Here is a 20,810-nt window from a genome sequence, read left to right as displayed (position 1 = left end):
ATTTATTTATTGAAAAATTTATTGGAGTATAGTTGATTTACAATGTTGTGTTACTTTCTGCTGTGGAGCAAAGTGAATCAGTTACACATATACATGTATGCACTGTTTTTAGGTTCTTTTCCCCTATAGGTCATTATAGAGTGCTGGTAGTTTCCTGTGTGATGCAGCAGGTTCTTTTAGTTGTCTATTTTGGGATTTCTTTGGAGGGAATGATGCTGAAGCTGAAACTCCAATACTTTGGCCACCTCATGCGAAGAGTTGACTCATTGGAAAAGACTCTGATGCTGGGAGGGATTGGGGGCAGGAGGAGAAGGGGACGACCGAGGATGAGATGGCTGGATGGCATCACGGACTCGATGGACGTGAGTCTGAGTGAACTCTGGGAGATGGTGATGGACAGGGAGGCCTGGCGTGCTGTGATTCATGGGGTCACCAAGAGTCGGACACGACTGAGCGACTGAACTGAACTGAGTGTGTACATGTGCTTCCCTGGTGTCTCGGACAGTAAAGATTTGCCTGCAGTGAGGAGAGACCTGGGATCGATCCCTGGGTTGGGAAGATCCCCTGCAGGAGGAAATGGCAACCCACTCTGGTATTCTTGCCTGGAGAATCCCATGGACAGAGGAGCCTGGCAGGCTACAGTCCATAGGGTCGCAAGGAGTTGAACACGACTGAGCAACTTTCACATTCACATGTGTATATATCAATCCCAATCTCCCAATTTATTTCTGGCCCCATTGGTTGCCGTAAGATTGTTTGCTACATCTGACCAGAATATTCTAGTATAAATAACATATGAAAATAAAGTTGTTTGTACTTTGAGGTGTATAGAATACATTTGTTCTAGAGAGAGCTTAAAATAGATTCTAAATTAATTATCATTTGGACAATGAAATTCAGATGCTTTCTGGTGCTCTAATTTATCACAGCCTTTGAAATAAATTCAATTTATTCTATCATCTTGTAGTTCATTTAATTTTTAATTAAATGCACACTCAACAAGTAGTTTTAAAAGAAAACTAGTGATACCATAGTTTACAGTCAAACTTGGATGAAGCTAGTTGTTTCAGTGTTTTAATATATTACAAGAATATTGGGTACCATACTCATAATAATTCAGTTTAATTTGTAATTTTGATAAATACTCATATCTGCTCCAATTTGGTTAGATATTTAGTTTGAAGTTGAATTTGTTCTTGATTGATCAGTACTTGGCTATAGCCTGACAGTCTGTTTAAAATGGTGTGTGTGTGTGTGTATATATATCTGCCCTTATTTTGTTTGGAAAATATTATTTTAAAATATTTGAGACCAACAAATTAAAAGATCTGAGTATATGATTGCACTGAACTGGACTCTGTTTTACAGCTGAAGACATTCTTGCAGTAATGACAGATCGATTAAAACATTTAAACCATCATATTGGATGCCATACCCCTCAAAGTTGATGAAAAGTTGCTATTTCTCTGGACCCTCCAGGGTGAATGCACAAACTGAGACTATAAATGCATGTAACTTAATGCCTGTGAATCATCAAAGGAAAACATTGTCCAGATTCTGAGTGAAGTGAGAATTGAGAAGTACGGAAGGATAAGTAAATTTTAATTTTTTGAGCTTCCTAGTGGGATTTCCTATATGCTTAATAGTAGAACATTATTTGAAGAGATTGATTATCAATTCTTACTAGTATAGCTCTCCTGTTTATCTTGTCCTAAGGTTCAAGTCCTGTGTCTAATCACTGTGGTGGTCAGAGGCCTCTTTGCTAGGTAGGTCTAGAGAACCGTGGCAAACAATGGACAGAACAGAGCTGGTCAGGTTTCTCCGCAGCCTTGGAGAACGTTGTTCCTTTGAACACTAGACTTTCCCCATTAACTAATTCACAGCTGTTCTCCACACCATTCATTGATTTTTAAATCACCTTAACAGAATCCTTTTCGGATTCCCTTTGTCAGCTTTCTTTCTAGTTTACAGGTGGAAATTTACAAGAAATGTTGGTAAACTAAAGCCAGATTGTAGTAGAGGCCACTACCTGCTTTTTTATTTTTGTCACTTGGTCCTCTCTGTAAACAATGCTTGTCAGGAACCCCTGCTTTAGTTGTTAACCTCTTTCTGAGTATTATGTACACACATAGTTTTCTTCAGAAAAAGTAGGAGTGCACAATGGCTAAATTGTGTTGTATTCATGTTGTGTTTCAAAATCCAGTTTAATATGACAGGGATAGAGCTGGTCAAATGGCCCTTTGGACCGAGTTTGCACACCCTACAGTTCTTGCCTCATGGTCTCTTTAATGTTAGTCAAAGACATTTATTGAGTGGGCATTGTGTGGAGTAGCCTTTAGAAAACTTCTCAAGTTGTTAGCACTGTTTATTAAAGAATGTCCTCCTTTATGTACCAGAAGTGAAGAGCCAGCAGTCTGGAATGAAAATAATCACTGGCAGGAATGTAAAATTAAATTGGTTAATTGATGTTTGTGGGCATATAAATAGCTTGGCAATATTCCTCTTGATTAATTTATGTATAGCATAAACAGTAAAACGCCTTTGCACTGACCTCAGTTAGAAAAGTTATGCCGCATATTACTACAGGGAATCTAGCATGGATCTATAAATTATGCAATGGGTTTTCTGATCGATCAATTATGTAACAGTTCCAACTGGTGAAAATCATTATATATTTAACTTCTAGTCAAAGAAATGACATTGAATGTATCCAGACAAGGGAGAAAATAACATGCTGCCTCAGTTTTTGCACAAAGTGTTCCAGTTTTATTTCCACAGGTCAGTGGTTCCAAAGTTAGAAGAACCTGTCCTTGGTTTCGTGTGGTTGGGCATGGAGAATTTTGCACACAATAGGAGTAACAAAAAACTACTCTAATTAGATAAATACATTTGACCATAAAAATTAGTCTTGAATTGGGGGGAAAAAAGCAGAAAGACAGAAATGGTTTGTAATCTAAGCAAATTTCTAAATTCAGCAGAAGTAAAATAAATCTTACATATTAACAGTAGCCTTCAAAATACAATCAAAGTGTTAACTAAATATCATGTTAGAACTGTACACTTTGTACATGATAGTTCAGATTAAGAGAGATTTTACCTTGAATTTTTCATCTAATAGATACTCCTGAAAAACCCTTACTACTTGGAAGAGAGGGAAAAAATTATTTTCCATGATTCTGAGTGAAATTTTCTTTCTGATTTGCCACTTTTAAGACTTTTGGCAAAAGATTTTTCTTTCAGTATTTTCAATATGATAGCACTTTGCCCTTTAAGAACAAATGAATCAAAATATTTGAGGGAAAATGAAACCCCTACTAGCATTTGCAGTTGATTTTCAAACACGTGTCCTACAGAGTCCTATAAAGCTATCCTACCACGCCCATTTTGGTGAATGAGACCATTCCAAGTGAAAGTTCTGTTACAAATTGTGAAATATAGAATAGTGGTAGTGTGCAGTTTCCAAAATGTTTGAAAGTTTTCAGTGGGGCTAATATTCAGAAAGGGTGGGGCAAAAGCAAAAGAGTCTACATCCTAGATCCCAACAAAGAGTTGGTTGGCCATATCTCACATTATGGTCCTTTCTTCTTCATTAGTCTCCCAGGGAAATGCTATGCATCATAGTCAGCTCATAACACAGGGGCCCGTGATGCAAGATGCTGAGTAGTTCTTATTCTTTTTGTTTGTTTTTAGTGCTAATGAACTAAACAGATTTCACCTTAACTCATCACCTTGTGTTAGATGTATGTTCAAGTGTTAACTTACTTCATAGAAGTAAAGAGCTTCAGAGCTAGAAGGAATCTAGCAGTCAGTCAGTCTAAACCCCTTATTTTAGAAAAGAGAAAATGAAAGCCCTGATTTGATATAGGTTACACACATCTGCACAGGTATATTAGTGGTAAAACCAAAATCTAGAATTAGTTACTCCTAGCTATGAGGTCTTTTCATGCCTCTGCAGAAGCTGTGATCTAACTCTATAGGTTAACTTGTAGAACCTTGACAGGTATTTCTTCTCCAAGGTGTTAGTTTTCTGATGATTCTGTAATCATTGCTTCTTACTTAGGAGGTGAAATGTAAAACTACAGGGGGTGGTTTTCAGATTTGCCCCCACAGGGACTGCGGGAGCTACTTTCAGAAGGTTAGAGCTGAAAAGATGGCCTTTGTTCTCAGTCCTGAATGAATCGCTTCTCTCTTGATGGATTTGAAACATAACAATATAGGTGAAATAATAACAGTACAAGTGCCTGAGGATTTATGAAGGTATTGCAAATATATCACGTCGCAGGTGTCTTTAATTTCACTTTCTACATCATACACCAAGTTCGTGTCCTGCTCCAAGTGTGGCCAGACATGCAGATATTTGCTTTCTGAGTAATTTGCCCTAATGACTTTGGAACAATTTTGAGAAACAGTGGTGACATTGTTCTGCCCAGCAGAAAACATACTCCTTGTTGTACCCACAGAGATCCTAGCACTCTGTGGGCATTCTGTCGGGGCATGGGTGCTGCACAGTATACACTCACTTGCCTTCTAGATGACACCACGTTAGGTATATACGTTGTCATATCACTCGAGGCTTCGTCACAGACTTGTCTGGCGGTCACTCTTACTTAAGCACTAGGTGTGAAACTGGAAATGTCTTAACTTCTGAAGTAATGCCTTTTTCTGTGGACCCTTCCCATCGTTTTGTTTTGATCAGACTGAAAGCATCAGACCACTGGCAAAGTTTGGAATGTAATGTGAAAGCTGTTTGTTGGAAGTTCTGTTTTAGTAGCTATTGTATCTTCCAAGCCAATACTTTAAATCTAAAAGCCAGAAAATAGAAAATGTCAGCAGTTATAGGAGCACCAGTCTTGTGTACTTTTCCCTTGCCCATTTTTGTTTAGCCATTGACCTTTGGCAATGGGATTTTGGTACCACTATGGGACATATTTTGGGCTGCTCAAATGATAGCAGCACGGATATTATAGTCAACAAACATGACATTTCTCTTCTAGGAAAAGAATGAGAAGATGTCCCTGGAATAAAAATGTAAGAAAAGGGTTGAAGATTGGTTGCTAGTCATTTAGAAAAAGTACCTTCTAAGAGTTGTTAACAGCTTCTTTGTTGGAATTTTTTTTCTTTTGTTAACAAAGCACTACAAATTCTTTTCTAGGAAGATTCACCCAAACAATGTTAATTTTTTTTTTCAAAGACTAAAAAGCATGTTTATTGCAGATCTGGAAATAAAATTAAAGATTTGTTGTGTTTAAAATGTTTATAATGATTAAATCTATCACTGTTAATGTAGGAAAGGAGAAGTTTAGGTCAGTGTAGTCCAGTTAAATATTGATGTTACAAATTGTGCTCCTATCTGTGGCTATCTTTTATTCATTTACTTAACAAACATTTAATACTCTTGTGTGGGTTTTACCTCTGAGAAGGTCAGTGAGAGAGATGAAGAATATTATATAAAAAGACAAGAGCCAATGGTAGTCTCAACTTTATTCAAGATAGAACAAATAGAAAAAGAGACTAACATAGATGTAATTAAGACTTCCAGAAGGAAGTGAATTTTAAGAGTTTTGCAAAAGACAATGAAATTGTGCTGGCAGAGGAATGGCAAGGCATGCTTGGCTGAAAGAGAAACAAAATCTAAGGCTCAGTGGTGGTAGAATGGGTAATGTATTAACATGGCAGACACATGCCAGGAAAGACTTTATGCTGGTAAAGCACTGTAAAAGTATTTTATCAAGCACCGAAGAACATATTTTCCAATCTGGAGTAGTTAATTTTTTCCTCTTTTCAACATGGTTTAGTACTGATTTTCAGATCTGAGCTCAGTGAAGGCTCAAGGAGGCTAGAGAGAATTTTAAGGATTTGCTTCCAGTTATTAAGTTGCATAATTCTATATAAAGAATTGACTATTACATTTCTTGTTTAAAAAAGTCAACTAATTGATTCTAAAGGTGGGGCTAAATGGCTAGTGAAACCTTGGTTTATATTTTGAATAAAATAGTTCATCTATATTCAGGAAGAAGCAGCCATTGTAAGAGTTTGTACTGCATTGTAAGGCTTTTAAGTGCCTTCTGGAAAAGACAGGGAAATTTCAAACATATTCTTTTGATAGAATTTGGAACCACATCATTAAACATCATAGCTTACCTTATTCCTGCAGAACATGGTTCAAGTACATGGAACATTTGATGAAAAACTACCATACTATGCAAATAGTTTATTTAAGGATAATTCAGGCAACATGGAAGGCTTTTCCTTGATAAATCTCAGTTACCAATCCAATCGTGTAACTGATACTGAAACTCCATCTTTTTTAATACCTTCATCCAAACCTTTAACTTTTAAAGTGTTTACATTATGTTCCTCTTTAATGTGAATGAAGAAATCATGTCCACCCCTCCATTGTTGTCCTAATACCTTTGGTTCAGTCAATTAAAAAAAAAAGTGTGTGTACATATATATATATACTGTGCTGTGCTTAGTCACTCAGTCGTGTCTACTCGTTGCGACCCCAGGGACCACAGTCTGTCAGGCTCCTCTGTTCATGGGGATTCTCTAGGCAAGAATACTGGAGTGGGTTGCCATGCCCTCCTCCAGGGGATTTTCCCAACCCAGGTATCAGAGCAGGGTCTCCTGCATTGCAGGTGGATTCTTTACCAGCTGAGCTACCAGGGAAGCCCATATATATGTATAGTTAAAGCTGATTTGATCCCTGGGTTGGGAAGATCCCTTGGAGGAGGAAATGGCCACCCACTCCAGTATTTTTGCCTGGAGAATCCCACGGACAGAGGAGCCTGGCGGGCTACAGCCCCTGGGGTTGCAAATAGGCTGATACAACTGGACATGCGTGCGACACAAGCAAATAGCTGCTTCACATCGTTGCACAACAGAAACTAAGACAGCATTGTAAAGCAGTTATCCTCCAATTGAAAGAAAAAAGAAAGAAATCAAAGGTTAAAAAAAACCCCAAAACCAGGATTGGTAAAAGAAAAGCAGCGTGAGGCTCTTACAAAAGTCAACAATCCAGAAGTGTCATTCTCAGAGTCAAGTTCATAGAGTTTTGGACAGCAATATACAGTAATAGACTATTTCAGGAATGCCATTTTTAATGGAAAAAAATGACAAAGCATGTTTAGTTTTTTTTTTTTAATGACAAATTGAAAGGTGAGCTCTAGTTATCAAGTCTAATGTGTTTAATTCATAAGTATCTTCCACTTCCTGTTTTCCCCAAATGATTATTTTCAATTCAGTTGAAAACATTTACACATTTACTATTTAATAGGTAACATATGGATGGATGATACAAAAATCAAAACTGGACCCTACAAGTGAAGAGTTAAAAAACCTATTTGGAAGAGAAAATATGCATACACAAAACAAATAACAATTGAGGAAGGACGGAACTACTAAAATAACTAAATATATAAATTTTAGAGGAAATTCTATGGGGGGAATAAAGTTCAACCCATAATATGTGTTAGTCGCTCAGTCGTGTCCGACTCTTTGCCACCCCATGGACTGTAGCCTGCCAGGCTCTTCTGTCCATGGGACTCTCCAGCAAGAATAGTGGAGTGGTTTGCCATTTCCTTCTCCATCAACCCATAATAGTCTATAACAAAGTCTTGATTTTTTTAAAAATCATAATTGGCTTTAAAAACCTATGGTGTATTTGCTGTGCTCATCTCAGTGGAGAACAATTTCTTTCAAAATCTGTAATATGGTTTCAAAAATAGTATGTATTGTGTTGAAAACTATTCTTGAATATCTATTATAAAGCTGAGTGAAACATTTTCAAAATAGTACAAATTAAAACAAATTATGTAAAAAGTGTTATTTACTCAGTCTGACTCTGCGACCCCATGGACTGCAGCCCGCCATGCTCCTCTGTCCATGGAATTCTCCAGGCAAGAATACAGGAGTGGGTTGCCGTTCCCTTCTCCAGGGGATCTTCCCGACCCAAGGATCCAACCGTGGTCTCCTGCATTGCAGGCAGATTCTTTACTTTCTGAACCGCCAGGGAAACCCAAAATGAATTATAAACAAAGCAAAATGTTTGTTCTTCCTGAAATGCTGGCAGATAATGAAAAACTGTGGATAACTTATAATATTTCAAACATCCATATTGGTGTAAAATGAGCCATTTTGACTGATGTTTTTCCAGTGGACTTTAAATGGTGCAAGGATGGTTAATTGTCTCCTGTAAATCATTATGAAAAAAAGTCTATTTAAGCCAAGGGGCTGCTTCTTGGTTTATGCAATTACAAAAGTAATTTTTACCTGTTATGTTGGCGAAGTGAGGTTAGCAGCTTTGTTTGGTATTCTGTGTGAGTAGAAAGACTGAGGGGGAAATATCAAAGGCATTCATTGAGTAATGCAGGAATTCTATGTAGAGACATTTTACACAGCAGGAACTTAAGTCCATGTGTAAAGCAGGCTGCTCGCATGGTGAAAAACAAAACAACACCGCCCCCTCCCCTGCCCCGCCTTGGCCTCGCCCCCCCTCACTCCATTGACATGCATAGCTGGCCTGGTAGGTGTAAAAATAGACTGGCAGCGCCTGAATTGGAAATGGTCACTGAAGGCAGCCTGCAGTTGCTGGGGTTTTGAGTTCTCTCTGACACCAGCAAGCCAGCCAGCAGATGGGGAGAACTGGTGAGGGGCGTGTAGGGGAATTGAGCAGAGGAGCCAAGGATCGCCTGGATGAATCGTCCACGTTAGTGTCCCCCTGGGAGCCCTGGACAGAGCATAGAGAGCAAGGACGGGCCTACTGACAGCAGGAAGACTAGAACTGAGATGGGGAACGCAGCTCTCTGCCCGTCTTGCCATGCGGATAAGAGCGTAAGAGCACAGGGACACTTGCAGGAATTGGACAGAACCCCAGACTACTATGGCTGTGACGGCGAGGACACCAAAGAACTTGGGCCGCGGGTAAGTTCTAAGCTACAGACCACCGGAGGAGAGGAGGATGGTGGCCTAAGAATCAACACTGGCCCTCATTGGTCAAACCTCTGAACTTCCTGGAAGGAAGCTGACAGAATAAAACCAATGTGATCAAACCAGCTGACTGCCTCTGGTTCTGTGGCCTGCTGCTGTTTCCTCTTCGTGACCTGCAAGGTTCATGTTTGTACCTTCCGATCTGACTTTAGCGATGAACTGACATTTGGGAGTAGACGAGGATGCCATCTCTTTACTTTAAAATTTGCAAAACTGAATATATATTTTATTACAGAGTGACTTGCAGCAGTATTGCACAGATTCACTTACGTTCAACTGGTTAATTTATTTTGCCTGTTGATATATTGATAGTTGATTTTTCATTAGAATCACAGATTATTTTTGAAAAGCTCATGCTAACTTCAAATCTCAGTTTCAGCCTATAAAGGCATTTTTTCTTCTAATATTTAATTGACCTCAGTGAAAAGCCCTTTAAATACTGTTCTGATTATGATAGTAATATTTTGTTCAGAGTCTTAGAGAAGTTGAGCCATCACTTATTTAAGTTGACTTACATGCTTTAATAATTCAGTCGTGGTAGGTTCCCTAAACTGGTTACAAAGGCTTATTGTGAATTCGTTTGGTGGGGGGGAGGGCCAGAAATCTTTCTGAAATATTTTGATTTTCATTTTTGCTGGAGGATAAAGTGTATCTTTGATCTGTCAGATGCAGGAATTTGACCTGCATTGCAAGGCATTTATTTCAGAGTGAAACCATGAAACTAAGATAAGGAGGATTTCCGAATCAGAGAAGCATGCTTTGTATTAATACTTTGAAGTGTTTGCCTGATATTTCCAGGAGTGAGGACTTTGAGGAGACTCCCTATTCTCTTTGGCTTTTACTCTGACCTGGATAATTTCATCATATTGTAGCACTGAAATTCTGTCAGCCCACAGTGAAACGGAAAGAGAAACTAAGAATTTATCAATAAAAATAACGTGCAGGGCCAGCATTTGCAGCTCCAGTGAAAAGGGTCTGTCAGCACTTTAGTGCAAAGGAAGACGGTGCTTCTGGGATTAGAAAGACGCCACCCCAGGCAAGAGATGAAGCAAAAAGGTGGGGAGGGAGGTGCTCCCCTGCGGAGGGAAGGTGCCTGCATTTAAAACTGCCTTTAAAATCGCTTGGGTTTGCGACCCGGGGCTGTCGCAGGTTATGGTTTAAGGTTTAAATTTCCCACACCCACCGGGAGTGTCATTCAGAATTTTTGAGTAGCCACTTGGAGTGCAGTTATCGCCTGAAGGGGCTAGAAAGGGTGAACTTTCGAGTAACCGTTCAGTAGCCTCTACAAGCTTGCTTAGTTGCATTATATATTTATATTTTCTAAGCAGTGACTACCTTGTTCAAAAAATAGCTTCTAGGGATTTTTTCCCCTTAATTTATCATTTAGGCCATTCTTTAAAATATTAACTAATACTTCCTTCAATATTTTTAAGTTACACAACTCTATTCCGTGTTTTTACCTCTTAAAAACCAATAAGGAAAATGTAAAGCATGAAAGTAAATTAAAAGTACTTTAAAAGTCCAATATAAAAGCCTATTTTTAAAATGTAGAGAAGAGACAGTATTCTGATGCACTGATAGTTTCTTTCAGGTAAAGAAGAGCAAGTGTTGGAGTTAGTGAGTTAAGAAGAGCAAGAAGAGTTAGTGTGATTTAAAAAAGCTTTTTAAGAAGAAATAATCAATAGCGACCTCATTCCCTTGTTAAAAATCCTCATATCTCTTTTTAATATAGATATTAGCCCTAAAAAACTTTTGAGTTGATTTTTTTAAAAATAATTACAATCTAATTTCTGTGAATTAAATAATATACTTATAGCCTACTAATAGTTAAATAAACCCTTCTGTCAAAGATTTTACAGGCAGGAGCATATAATGATTGCTCTGATATGGAAAGAAATGGCAGAAGTGAAATGCACCTGTTGTCTACCTTATGCAGTGATATTCTGCTCAGGATTTTATCACTTTAATCATGGGCAAAAAGATTAATTAATACCAATAATAGCAAGCAAAATATGTAGTTCTGTCTAGCTTAAGTTCCCCAAATTTAAGATATCTACCATCTTTCTTTACTGTTAAATGGGTACTGTAAGACTGAAGTCACTCACTCCTTAGGCCATCTAAATAACTACATATCTTAATTAGTCTCTTTTTGTATCATTCAGGCTTATCACAATTGATGATTCAGTTAGGAGATTCAAGTCTTATTATCTTATATTTTTATAATATTCTTTTTTTAAGGGGAAAACCAGAAACAGAGGTCCTTAGCACTTTTTTTTCTTCTGAAAATTAACTTATACGTGTTTAATAGAGTTTGTTGTGTTTGGGGACCAACAATTTCCCAATAAATAAATCTCCCAACTTTATTCATAATCAGAACTAAACTCATGGGGAAAATATAAATTTAAGATTCTAAAATTGCTGGGCTTTATGTAAAGTAATACTTCATTCTTTTCCTTAAGTTTTTATTTAGAATTTTGAATATTCTGACATTTGTTTGTATAGATAAGTATAGCAATGAGGAATAAGTATGTTACTAGCAATTGTGTTGGAAGTAAGCAAGCAAAAAGAATTTCTTCTTGTGTGTGTATATTTGAAATTTCACTTAGAGACTTACCCATTTTTAGAACTTTTTTAATTGGAAGAAAATTGCTTTACAGTGTTGTGTTGTCCATTTTTTATAAGATAAAAAAATCAGACCAGAATAATTTCCAAGTTTGTTACATAGTTAAGCCCAGAAATTATACCAAAAAAGTAGAAAATGAAACTAAATATTGTGGTAATATAATAATTTCCTAAGCTTTAAAGCAACTTTAAAAGATTATAGCAAAAAAGATGAACAGTTCATACATCACCGCATTTAAAAATTCTACAGCTGGATAAAAATAGGTTATTTTATAACTTATGTACAAATTAATACTTAAATTGCAGAGCCAAATTCAACAAACCCCTTCTGTAAAGGGCCAGAGAGTGGATTTTATAGGCATTGTGGGCCTGTGGTCTCTGTTGCTGCTTCTCTGCTGTGTTTGGTTGTAGAGAAAAAGCAGTCGTAGACAGGAGACAAATAGCTGGCTGTATTAAAACAATTACTATATTTTTAAATTAAATTTTTGATTGCTGGTTTTTTCAGCCACTAAAATATTAATTTTAGTTACTTTTTGCATTTTGTAATACTATCCTTTAAAAAATAATAAAATATTCTATTTATAAACAAAGAATATAGTGATATTCAGTCTCAGAAGAATGCTTTGAGGCTGGTAGACATTCCTGGGTATGCTGTAAACTTTTTCTAAATATTTGGAATGCAATCTGGAAATGTATTTCAAACTAGTTACAGTGTCTCTTTTCATTTTGCTAATGCAGTGAGGACTCTAGTAGCAAGGAGGTATTTGCATGGAGAAAAAGAGTAGGCAGACCTTCTGGGCAGACTCCTACCCCCAACTACACTGGACTCCAACCCCTCTATTGTGAGTATTCCCAAGCCTACCCCTCCCTTAATGCAAACTTTAAGGGTGCCAGAGAACTCTACCCTCGGAGACCTTGAGAAAAAAATGAGAAAAAAAAGAGCCACTGAGAAAAAAATGTCCGGAGAGGTAAGACTCCTAAGCATATGTTAGGGTTTTCCTCTGAAATGTGGTTGTCTCTTACATCAGTCCTTAAAGACTCCACAATCTGCTATTATCACAGTCAGCTTGACAGTTCCAGAAAGAGGAAGCATGTGGGGCAGGAGAGAGTCAAGAACAAAATTCAAATTCTTACTCAGAGTAAGTTCTGGTAATAGTTCTAAATGTTTCTGTTGATCACAGAAGGGAAAATGGGATCATTCTCAGATACTTTTTCCTTTTCATTTACCCAGATGACTGGTATGTTTATTCTAGGTTCACTTATTAAAGAAGAAGTTCTAAGAGATACCTTACAGAATTTGTCCTGGATCCTTAGGGGAGCTCTATCAGGGACATAAGTTTGCAAAGCCATGCAGGGGCTGAGCCGGCTTCCAGAGAGACAGCTTCCCATGCTTTGGTAAAGTGCAGTCTAGAGCAACATCAGGAATGTGTCTTTATTTCTTGTTCTTGGCTTGTGTTTTTGTCATGGCGTAATTTATAGATTTGCATTTTGGTCTGTGTGTTCTGTATATTTTTCTTGCATTAAGATCATGTACTTTTCATTGTAGTTTCTTTACTATTTCAGATTAATTTGCCTTGTCCCAAGAGCAAAACCATAAACATGATGCTTCATTGCAAATGTTACTTATAATCTAAGTAATTTATAATCTAATCCATCCTGATTTTTGAATTATGATATCCTTGTTTTATTAGGTTTTTTCTCAGAGATTTTTATTTTCTTCTTTCATTTATTTATTTCCCCAGTTATAGCAAAGAATTTTATCTTCTTTATTTCAGGTTTTTTTTACTGTATGAATTTTCTGTGACTTTAGTCCATGATCAATGAACGCTGGTGTTATTGTGAAAACGATTCAGTACTTTTCTTCTGTGCTAAATCAAAAGGTAGTAAGTCAGTCAGAAAATATTCGTTGAGCTAGGTATTGATCTGAATGCTGGCGATATGTTGATGAGACAGAGTAAGGGGAGACAGACTTTAACCATGCCTAGGGAGGTTTGGGGAACATGCCCAGCTGAGGTAGGAGTGTGTTGGGTTAATTTAAGGGGCAGAAAGACAGTGTGGCTGCAGCATTGTGAACAGAGGGGCTGGCAACAAGGTCTGAGAGGCCGACCCAAGCCTACCTTGGCAGACGTTTAGCTTTCTTTCTAATTGTAGTGGGTCTTGGTAAAGGACTTTGGATTTCATTCAAAGTACAGTGGCAAATCTCTGAAAGGTTTTAGGGAAATAGTAGAACCTCTTTTTTGCTTCAAAAGATCTCGGTGTCCCTCCTCCCGCTCTTACTCCCTCCCTATGTCTCTGTCTCTGCCTCTCTCTTTGTCTGTCTTTGCCTGGTGGAGAATGGGTTGTACATTCTATCAAGGGAGGAAGAAGGGGAGCTGATTTGAGCTGCCCAGAAACCCCTGAGGTGAACAGTGTTGTTTAGTTGCTAAGTCATGCCCAACTCTTCTGCAAGCCCATGGACTATAGCCTGCCAGGCAAATGATGACATAGGATTAAATTAGGATGTTATCGAGTGGTAGTGCGAAGTTATCAATTTCTCGGAGTATGTTTTGTTTTTATCAAAGGTTGTATCGGCATATAAAAGAAAGACGAGGAGCTCTTGGTTTAAGCAACTGGGTACCAGATGGTGCTGTTTACTAAGGTAGAGTGGCATGTGTAAGGGTGTGAATGAATGTGGTGTGTAGGTGAGAGAAAGAGATAATTCCTTATCCATGAAGTACACAGAATGTCAGGAGGGTTAAACTTTTCCAGTTTCAGTTCTAAGAAGACAGAAATAAGAGACTTTGATATTGTGAACGTTACCTTCTGAAGTCTTTTTATAACTGCTATGAGAAAGGTCCTTCATATAGTTTTGTTATTAACCCTAAAAAGATCTGCAAGTATAATGCAAATCTTTCTGGTAACACATTTTTAAAAGTATAAAATGATACAGGGCATGGTTATGTAACTTTTGGATGATTTATTAAAGGTAAATATTGAAAGAAGAAAGATACGGCTTCTGTCCTCTAGGAATTTTCAATCTAGTTTTATGAAGCAGGGCTTATTCACATGGAATCAGTGAACCCTCAGTAGGAGAGTAGGTGGCACTGTGGGTGGTGAAATGAGTACCTACAAGATGCCAAGGAAGGAGAGGAACAGCACAGCCCACAGTGTTTGGGGGAGGACCACAGACAGGGTTGAGATTCAGCCCGTATGGGGCAGAGCAGCTGCACCAGTGGTTTCCAGTTTGAAGCGTTTTCATGCAGACTAACTAAATAGCTGCTTCTGTGAGCTCACCAAGCTGTTCCTTCTATGATGCCTACCTGGAGCCCACCCCCAGGACTCTTCAGCGTACGTCCAACCCTAACATGAGCAAACAAAGGATTACTGTGTGGACCAACTAGGGGCCTTCAGGACCACTTTGCTACAGTGTTACGGCCAGCATCCACTGTGATTGTTTGATGTGTGAACTGTACCAGTTGTTAAATATTCCGATTATCCAGTCTGTTAATGGATATGTTGTAGTCTGTAGTAGATCTTTTTATTTTTTCATGTTTTTATTGCGGTCTGCTGCTGCTGCTAAGTCGCTTCAGTTGTGTCCGACTCTGTGCGACCCCACAGACAGCAGCCCGCTAGGCTCTCCCGTCCCTGGGATTCTCCAGGCAAGAACACTGGAGTGGGTTGCCATTTCCTTCTCCAAGTGAAAAGTCAAAGTGAAGTCGCTCAGTCGTGCCTGACTCTTAGCGAGCCCATGGACTGCAGCCTACCAGGCTCCTCTGTCCATGGGATTTTCCAGGCAAGAGTACTGGAGTGGGGTGCCACTGCAGTAGAGTTGGTATATAATATTATATAAGTTTCAGGTGTACAGTGTAGTGATTCACAATTTTTAAAGGTTAAACTCCACGTATAAGTATTCCAAGATACTGGCTGTATTCTCTAAACTATACAATATATCCTTGCAGTTTATTTATTTTATATATAGTTTATACCTCTTAAACCCCTAGCCCTAACTTGCCTCCCCACCCTCCACAACTGGTGTTGACCAGTTTGTTCTCTACGTCTATTTCTTTTTTCTCATATTCACTAGTTGGTTGTATTTTTTAGATCCCACATAGAAGTGATGTCATGCATTACTCGTCTTTCTCATTTCACTTAGCATATTACCCTTTCAGTCCGTCCATGTGGTTACAAATGGCAAGTTTTCATTCATTTTTATGACTGGGTAGTACTCCATTGTACACATTAGATAGATATGCCAACCTGCAGCAGATCTTGGGAGCAGAGTACAATCTTGGTTCCTGTTGGGAAGAAGGGACATTTCCTAAGCATTTTTTGAACATCTATTAAGCGCCAGGCCCTGGGCCTGCCAGGATGAATAAGACTTGCAGGCTTTACTTGAAGGAGTGTGATCCAAGGATGGACAAAGCAGGAGCCCCAGTCCTGTGTTACAGTGCGGTGAGATGGCACAGGGTGTGTGGAATACCTTGGAATGACAACCGAGTCTCAGAGGGTTACAGAAGAGTCAAATGTTGAAGCATAACGAGCAGATCACAAACTCCGTCTTGGAGTCAGTTGTCATATTAGAATGATAGAGAAGCAGTGTATGAGTGGCCCTGGAAGTGACACCTCATTTTTATTGGACATATGTGGAATTTGTGAAATGTGGTTAGTATTCATGACATCAGGCTATCAAGAGCTTCATAAGCCAAGCTTCAGAATTTGGCTTCTGTTCTACTGAAAGAGCCCTGACAAAGGCTGTTTTAGGAGAACCAGTTGGATTGTGGAGAAGGCAATGGCACCCCACTCCAGTAACTGTTGCCTGGAAAATCCAATGGACGGAGGAGCCTGGTGGGCTGCAGTCCATGGGGTCGCTAAGAGTTGGACACGACTGAGCAACTTCACTTTGACTTTTCACTTTCATGAATTGGAGAAGGAAATGGCAGCCCACTCCAGTGTCGTTGCCTGGAGAATCCCAGGGACGGGGGAGCCTGGTGGGCTGCCGTCTATGGGGTCGCACAGAGTCGGACATGACTGAAGCGACTTAGCAGCAGCAGCAGCAGCAGCAGCAGTTGGATTGTGGTTTGCATATCAGAAGCTTTACTCTGTTCTCAGTGCCTAACAAGCACCTAGCACCTAACAGATGCTCTATAAATGTTTTTGGAAAATATGAATTAATTAATAGCTAAGAAGTCACCCAAGGTAGCAAATCTAGTTGTGGGCATTTTGTAGCTACAGGTGACCCACAAGCCCCTAGATGAAACCAGAGGCTGTGAAGATTGGAAAAGTGATAAAGATACAAAAAGCATTTCTAAATATTTTAAGAACATGGAAACACTAAGAATTGAAACTAAGAAGTTTTAATTATAACCTTCTGCTCAAAATAAAAAGTACTCTACTACAAGTGCACACACATTACTGCTGTGAAATAGTAATTGTATAAAACATATTTACTATAATAATTTCTTGAAATATTATGCGTTCTCCATACAAAATTATTCAAAAATGGAATAGATGCCCTCAGTGTAAGATTACACTGTGATAAGAGGAATCATTTTCATAATATAAAAAATCAATATGTATACTATTTCTGCTATATTTTTCTTACAGTGATGTTCATCCAAACCAAATGTGAACGATGTAATAATTTTTAAATCTTTTCTCTGCTATATTTATAAGATTGGGTCTACGGGATATACAGTGGCCTTTCCAAGGTCACATGTATAGTGGAGCTGAGAAGACTCTGTTGAGAGAGAGCTGTCTTTTCAACCGTGTTCTGTCTTCTTCCCACACAGGCATCTGCTGTTTCTTACCCACTTTCAGTTGCTGTTTTGGATTGAATGCCCTTTTAATGGGTGAAACTTAAAATTTATTCGCCACAAGAAATAGCTACTGGCTTTCTGGTTTCTTCATTTTCATTTAAAGGTTTCTCTTGGAAATTTGGGGCATATAATATTACATTTTTATTGCCAAAATTTTAATAGTTGGACTTTTCAAACCTTACATTCATGTCATATTTATTTGAGCTTATGTGATTATAGTAAAACTTCCCTAAATATTTGCTTATATGAGGTAAAATGTTACAATGATCGTCAGAATCATAATCATTTCAATGGTGTCTTTGAGCTAACTAATTCTATCTAAAAGCTATGTGAAAGCCAGGTGTTGAATAGAGATTGTGAGCTGAAACAGTGTTTTTTGATTAATTATAAATGTTGCTGACATATTGTTTATTTTAAAATTTGGATTTTTCTACTCTTTACCTACCTCAGTTATCAATGAGTTTCAAAGGGGGCTTTGAAATATAATCTTATGTTTTACCTAATACCATAGCAATTTCTATATCTAGTATAACAACTCTATTAACTAAACATATCGTGTAGTTAAAATTAAATCTCTAAGACTAATCATTTGTCTAGTGAGGAATTCTTACTTTATCATGGGAAGGATCACGTCAGGCAGAAATAATGCATTAAAACTAGAGTTGAAGTCTCTTGAGATTTGCTACTTTAGAATCGTATCTTTCTAGACTGTCAGCCTTCTGAGGGAAATAAGTTAGAAAGCATGTGTCAATACTGAGATATCTAGTAAAACAGAAGTAAATAGGAAAATTTGTGGTTCTTTTTCTTTTTGAAAACCACTGGTTGTCACATATAAATTTTTCTTTAGATTTACAAAAGAAAAAGCTCATTTTTCAGAAGTGAAACCCTTTTAACTGTTCTGTTAGTAAGGTGTATGTTTCATAAAATTGTCCATATATCTGAAGTATATAATTATTTCTTTAGAAATGGCTTATCATTCAGCTTCTTATGCATTCTTACTCATACATTCTGACTGCCTAAATGATTGCGGATGACATAAAGGATAAAGTGTATTTGGGTTGTGTAATAAATACATAGAATGAGAGGTCTAGTTAATCCCTTATGTCATCACCTCTCAAAGTGTGTTCCTTGAACTGCTCCCATCAGAAGAATCACCTGCAGTGTTTTAAACTGATGTAGGTTGCTCAGCTCCACTCCAGACCTTCAGAATTAGAATCTCTGAGGTGGGAGCCAAGAATATTTATTTAACAGGATTAAGCATGATCTCTAAGTAACCCTTAAGTGCATTAGTGTATGATAACCACTGCTTTATGTTCTAAGTGGTTGACTTTACTGAAGAGATGGGGCTGAAAATGTAACAACTGCACATAAGGGCATACGAGTATAAAAACCCTTCACATTATATTAAGTTTCTTCTATTTCAGGTTAATTTAACAATTGCCAAATTCCATTTCCTGACAAAGACACCAGGACCACATAGGACTTGGGAACTAAGGCTACTACTCTGCCAGTGAATGGGGCTTCCTATGGTCCCATGCATTATCTTAAAAGTAAAGGTGTTTACATTGTATTGCAATGAAACTTTAAGCCACAACTCTTAAATTTAAACTCTACTTCTGAAAAGTAATCATCGCTGTATACCTATATAGAGTCCTTTCATTGCTTAGGTTTATAAACTTCCATCAGAAACCTAGACACTGAGGTACCATAAGACATTGTTATGAAAATGTGCCCCCAATTTTTTATAAAAGTCAAAATTTCATTCCATGTTGAGCTAGAACAGTAAGATTGTTCTGAATGATTTGATCCTTCCTGGGAATTGAAGTCGAGTATAATTTCCTGGCTCAATTCCACACTTGTGACTAAAAAGTCATGTTGCCTGTGAGGGACGATTGACAGTTCTTCTGGCCTTATTAAAATTTCTTAGTAAAATAAATTAACTAATGTGAGGTGTTCAGTATTCATTCTGTTTATTTCCAGTTTTAAAAAGTATATGTGCATTTCTGAAAGACCTGTAAAATTAAGTATTAAATCAGTTTTTTTTCCAAGAAAGTAAATAGTGAACTCCATTGTGTACACACTCTTTCTTTCTTTTGTGATACAGCATGAACATATAAATACAGGTTAAAGAGCCTGTCTTTTCTTTGGTGTTGGTTTGTGTAAACTCACTAGTGATTTCTTTGAAGAATTAAACAGTAATCCAGATGGACAGGTCAACTTCCATTTCCATTTAAAGTGTGACCCATGCAGTTCTAGCCATGCATCAGACCCTAGCCATGCGATCGCCAGCCAAGTTACTGATCCTGGGATGCCTTCTGGTGTGTTGCTAACTGCTTGATTTGGCAATGGGACTAGATCTAGTCTTATAACAGACAGTTGACTTAGATGTGGAAAACAGCAGGAGAATAAAAAATAAATAAAAGGGTGTAGAAATGTCAATGCATCTTTCATTTATTGAGCTCCTATTGTTTGCTGGGTTATGTAATGGTGGTCTACATACCATTTATATATACAACTTTCATTTACTCCTAATGATAGCTCTGTTAATCAAGTATTAAAACATACTTTTACTGAGTGTCTGCTATCCCAGTGTACTCTTCTTAGGGATTTTACTTGTATTTCCTAAATTAGTCCATATACATTTTATGAACAAGTAAACTGAGGCTTATTTGAGTTCAGTACTTTGCTCAAGGTCGTATAACTCATGGTAAGTGGTAGAACTAGATGGAAAAGGTAGTTCTTCACATTTCTTCTTCTTTTGTTCTCTTGTGATTTGATGGTTATCTTTAGTGCTATGTTGGATTCTCTTTTCTCTTCTGTGTGTGTATCTATAACAGATTTTTGGTTTGTGGCTGCCACGAGGTTTTATTTATAACAGTCTATATATGTATTTGTGATTGATTTCTTAATTTTAAATGCATTAAAAACCCTACATTTGTAGTCTCCTTGAAAAGATAGTTCTAAGCTCATTGTATTGGACTTTTTGAAGAAAGCAAATTGTACAAAGGAAACATTAAAGAAAATTAATAGTGGGTTCAATGATTTTCAACAATTGAAAAAATTGCTCCTTGGGAATTTTCAAGTAAGATTATTACTTATACTCTATACCCAAACAAATTTCAGATAATTAAAAGTTAAATGGAAACAAAAATAATTTTTTAAACCTAGAAGACAATGAAAGGAAGTATTTCATTGATTTTAGGGTTGTAAGACATAAAAGCAATGGAATAAAAATCTAGAAGTAGAAGTTTATACTTTTAAGGGAGAGGGTGAGATGATTTGGGAGAATGGCATTGAAACATGTATAATATCATGTAAGAATCGAATTGCCAGTCTATGTCCGATGCAGGATATGGCACGCTTGGGGCTGGTACGCGGGGATGACCCAGAGAGATGTTGTGGGGA

General features: G+C 37.7%; 1 protein-coding gene across 11 annotated transcripts in view; it reads left to right on the top strand.

Annotated features, from left to right (window-relative positions):
* Positions 1 to 8,527: 8,527 nt before the first annotated feature.
* ANK2 (ankyrin 2) overlaps positions 8,528 to 20,810 on the top strand; it is a 251,354-nt gene continuing 239,071 nt past the window's right edge. For 6 of the 11 annotated variants that reach the window (XM_040237440.1, XM_040237436.1, XM_040237438.1 and 3 more), the window contains exon 1: positions 8,536 to 8,922. In XM_040237440.1, the coding sequence (XP_040093374.1) occupies positions 8,788 to 8,922 (135 nt within the window). In that variant the 5' untranslated portion in view covers positions 8,536 to 8,787. Of the gene's footprint in view, positions 8,923 to 20,810 lie in introns of all 11 variants that reach the window. The other 5 variants (XM_040237434.1, XM_040237432.1, XM_040237433.1 and 2 more) reach the window with 3 other exon arrangements.

The sequence above is a fragment of the Oryx dammah genome, unplaced genomic scaffold (assembly GCF_014754425.2).
Source record: "Oryx dammah isolate SB20612 unplaced genomic scaffold, SCBI_Odam_1.1 HiC_scaffold_3, whole genome shotgun sequence".
In the NCBI taxonomy this organism is placed as follows: Eukaryota; Metazoa; Chordata; class Mammalia; order Artiodactyla; family Bovidae; genus Oryx; species Oryx dammah.
This window is presented reverse-complemented; position numbering and strand designations above follow the sequence as displayed.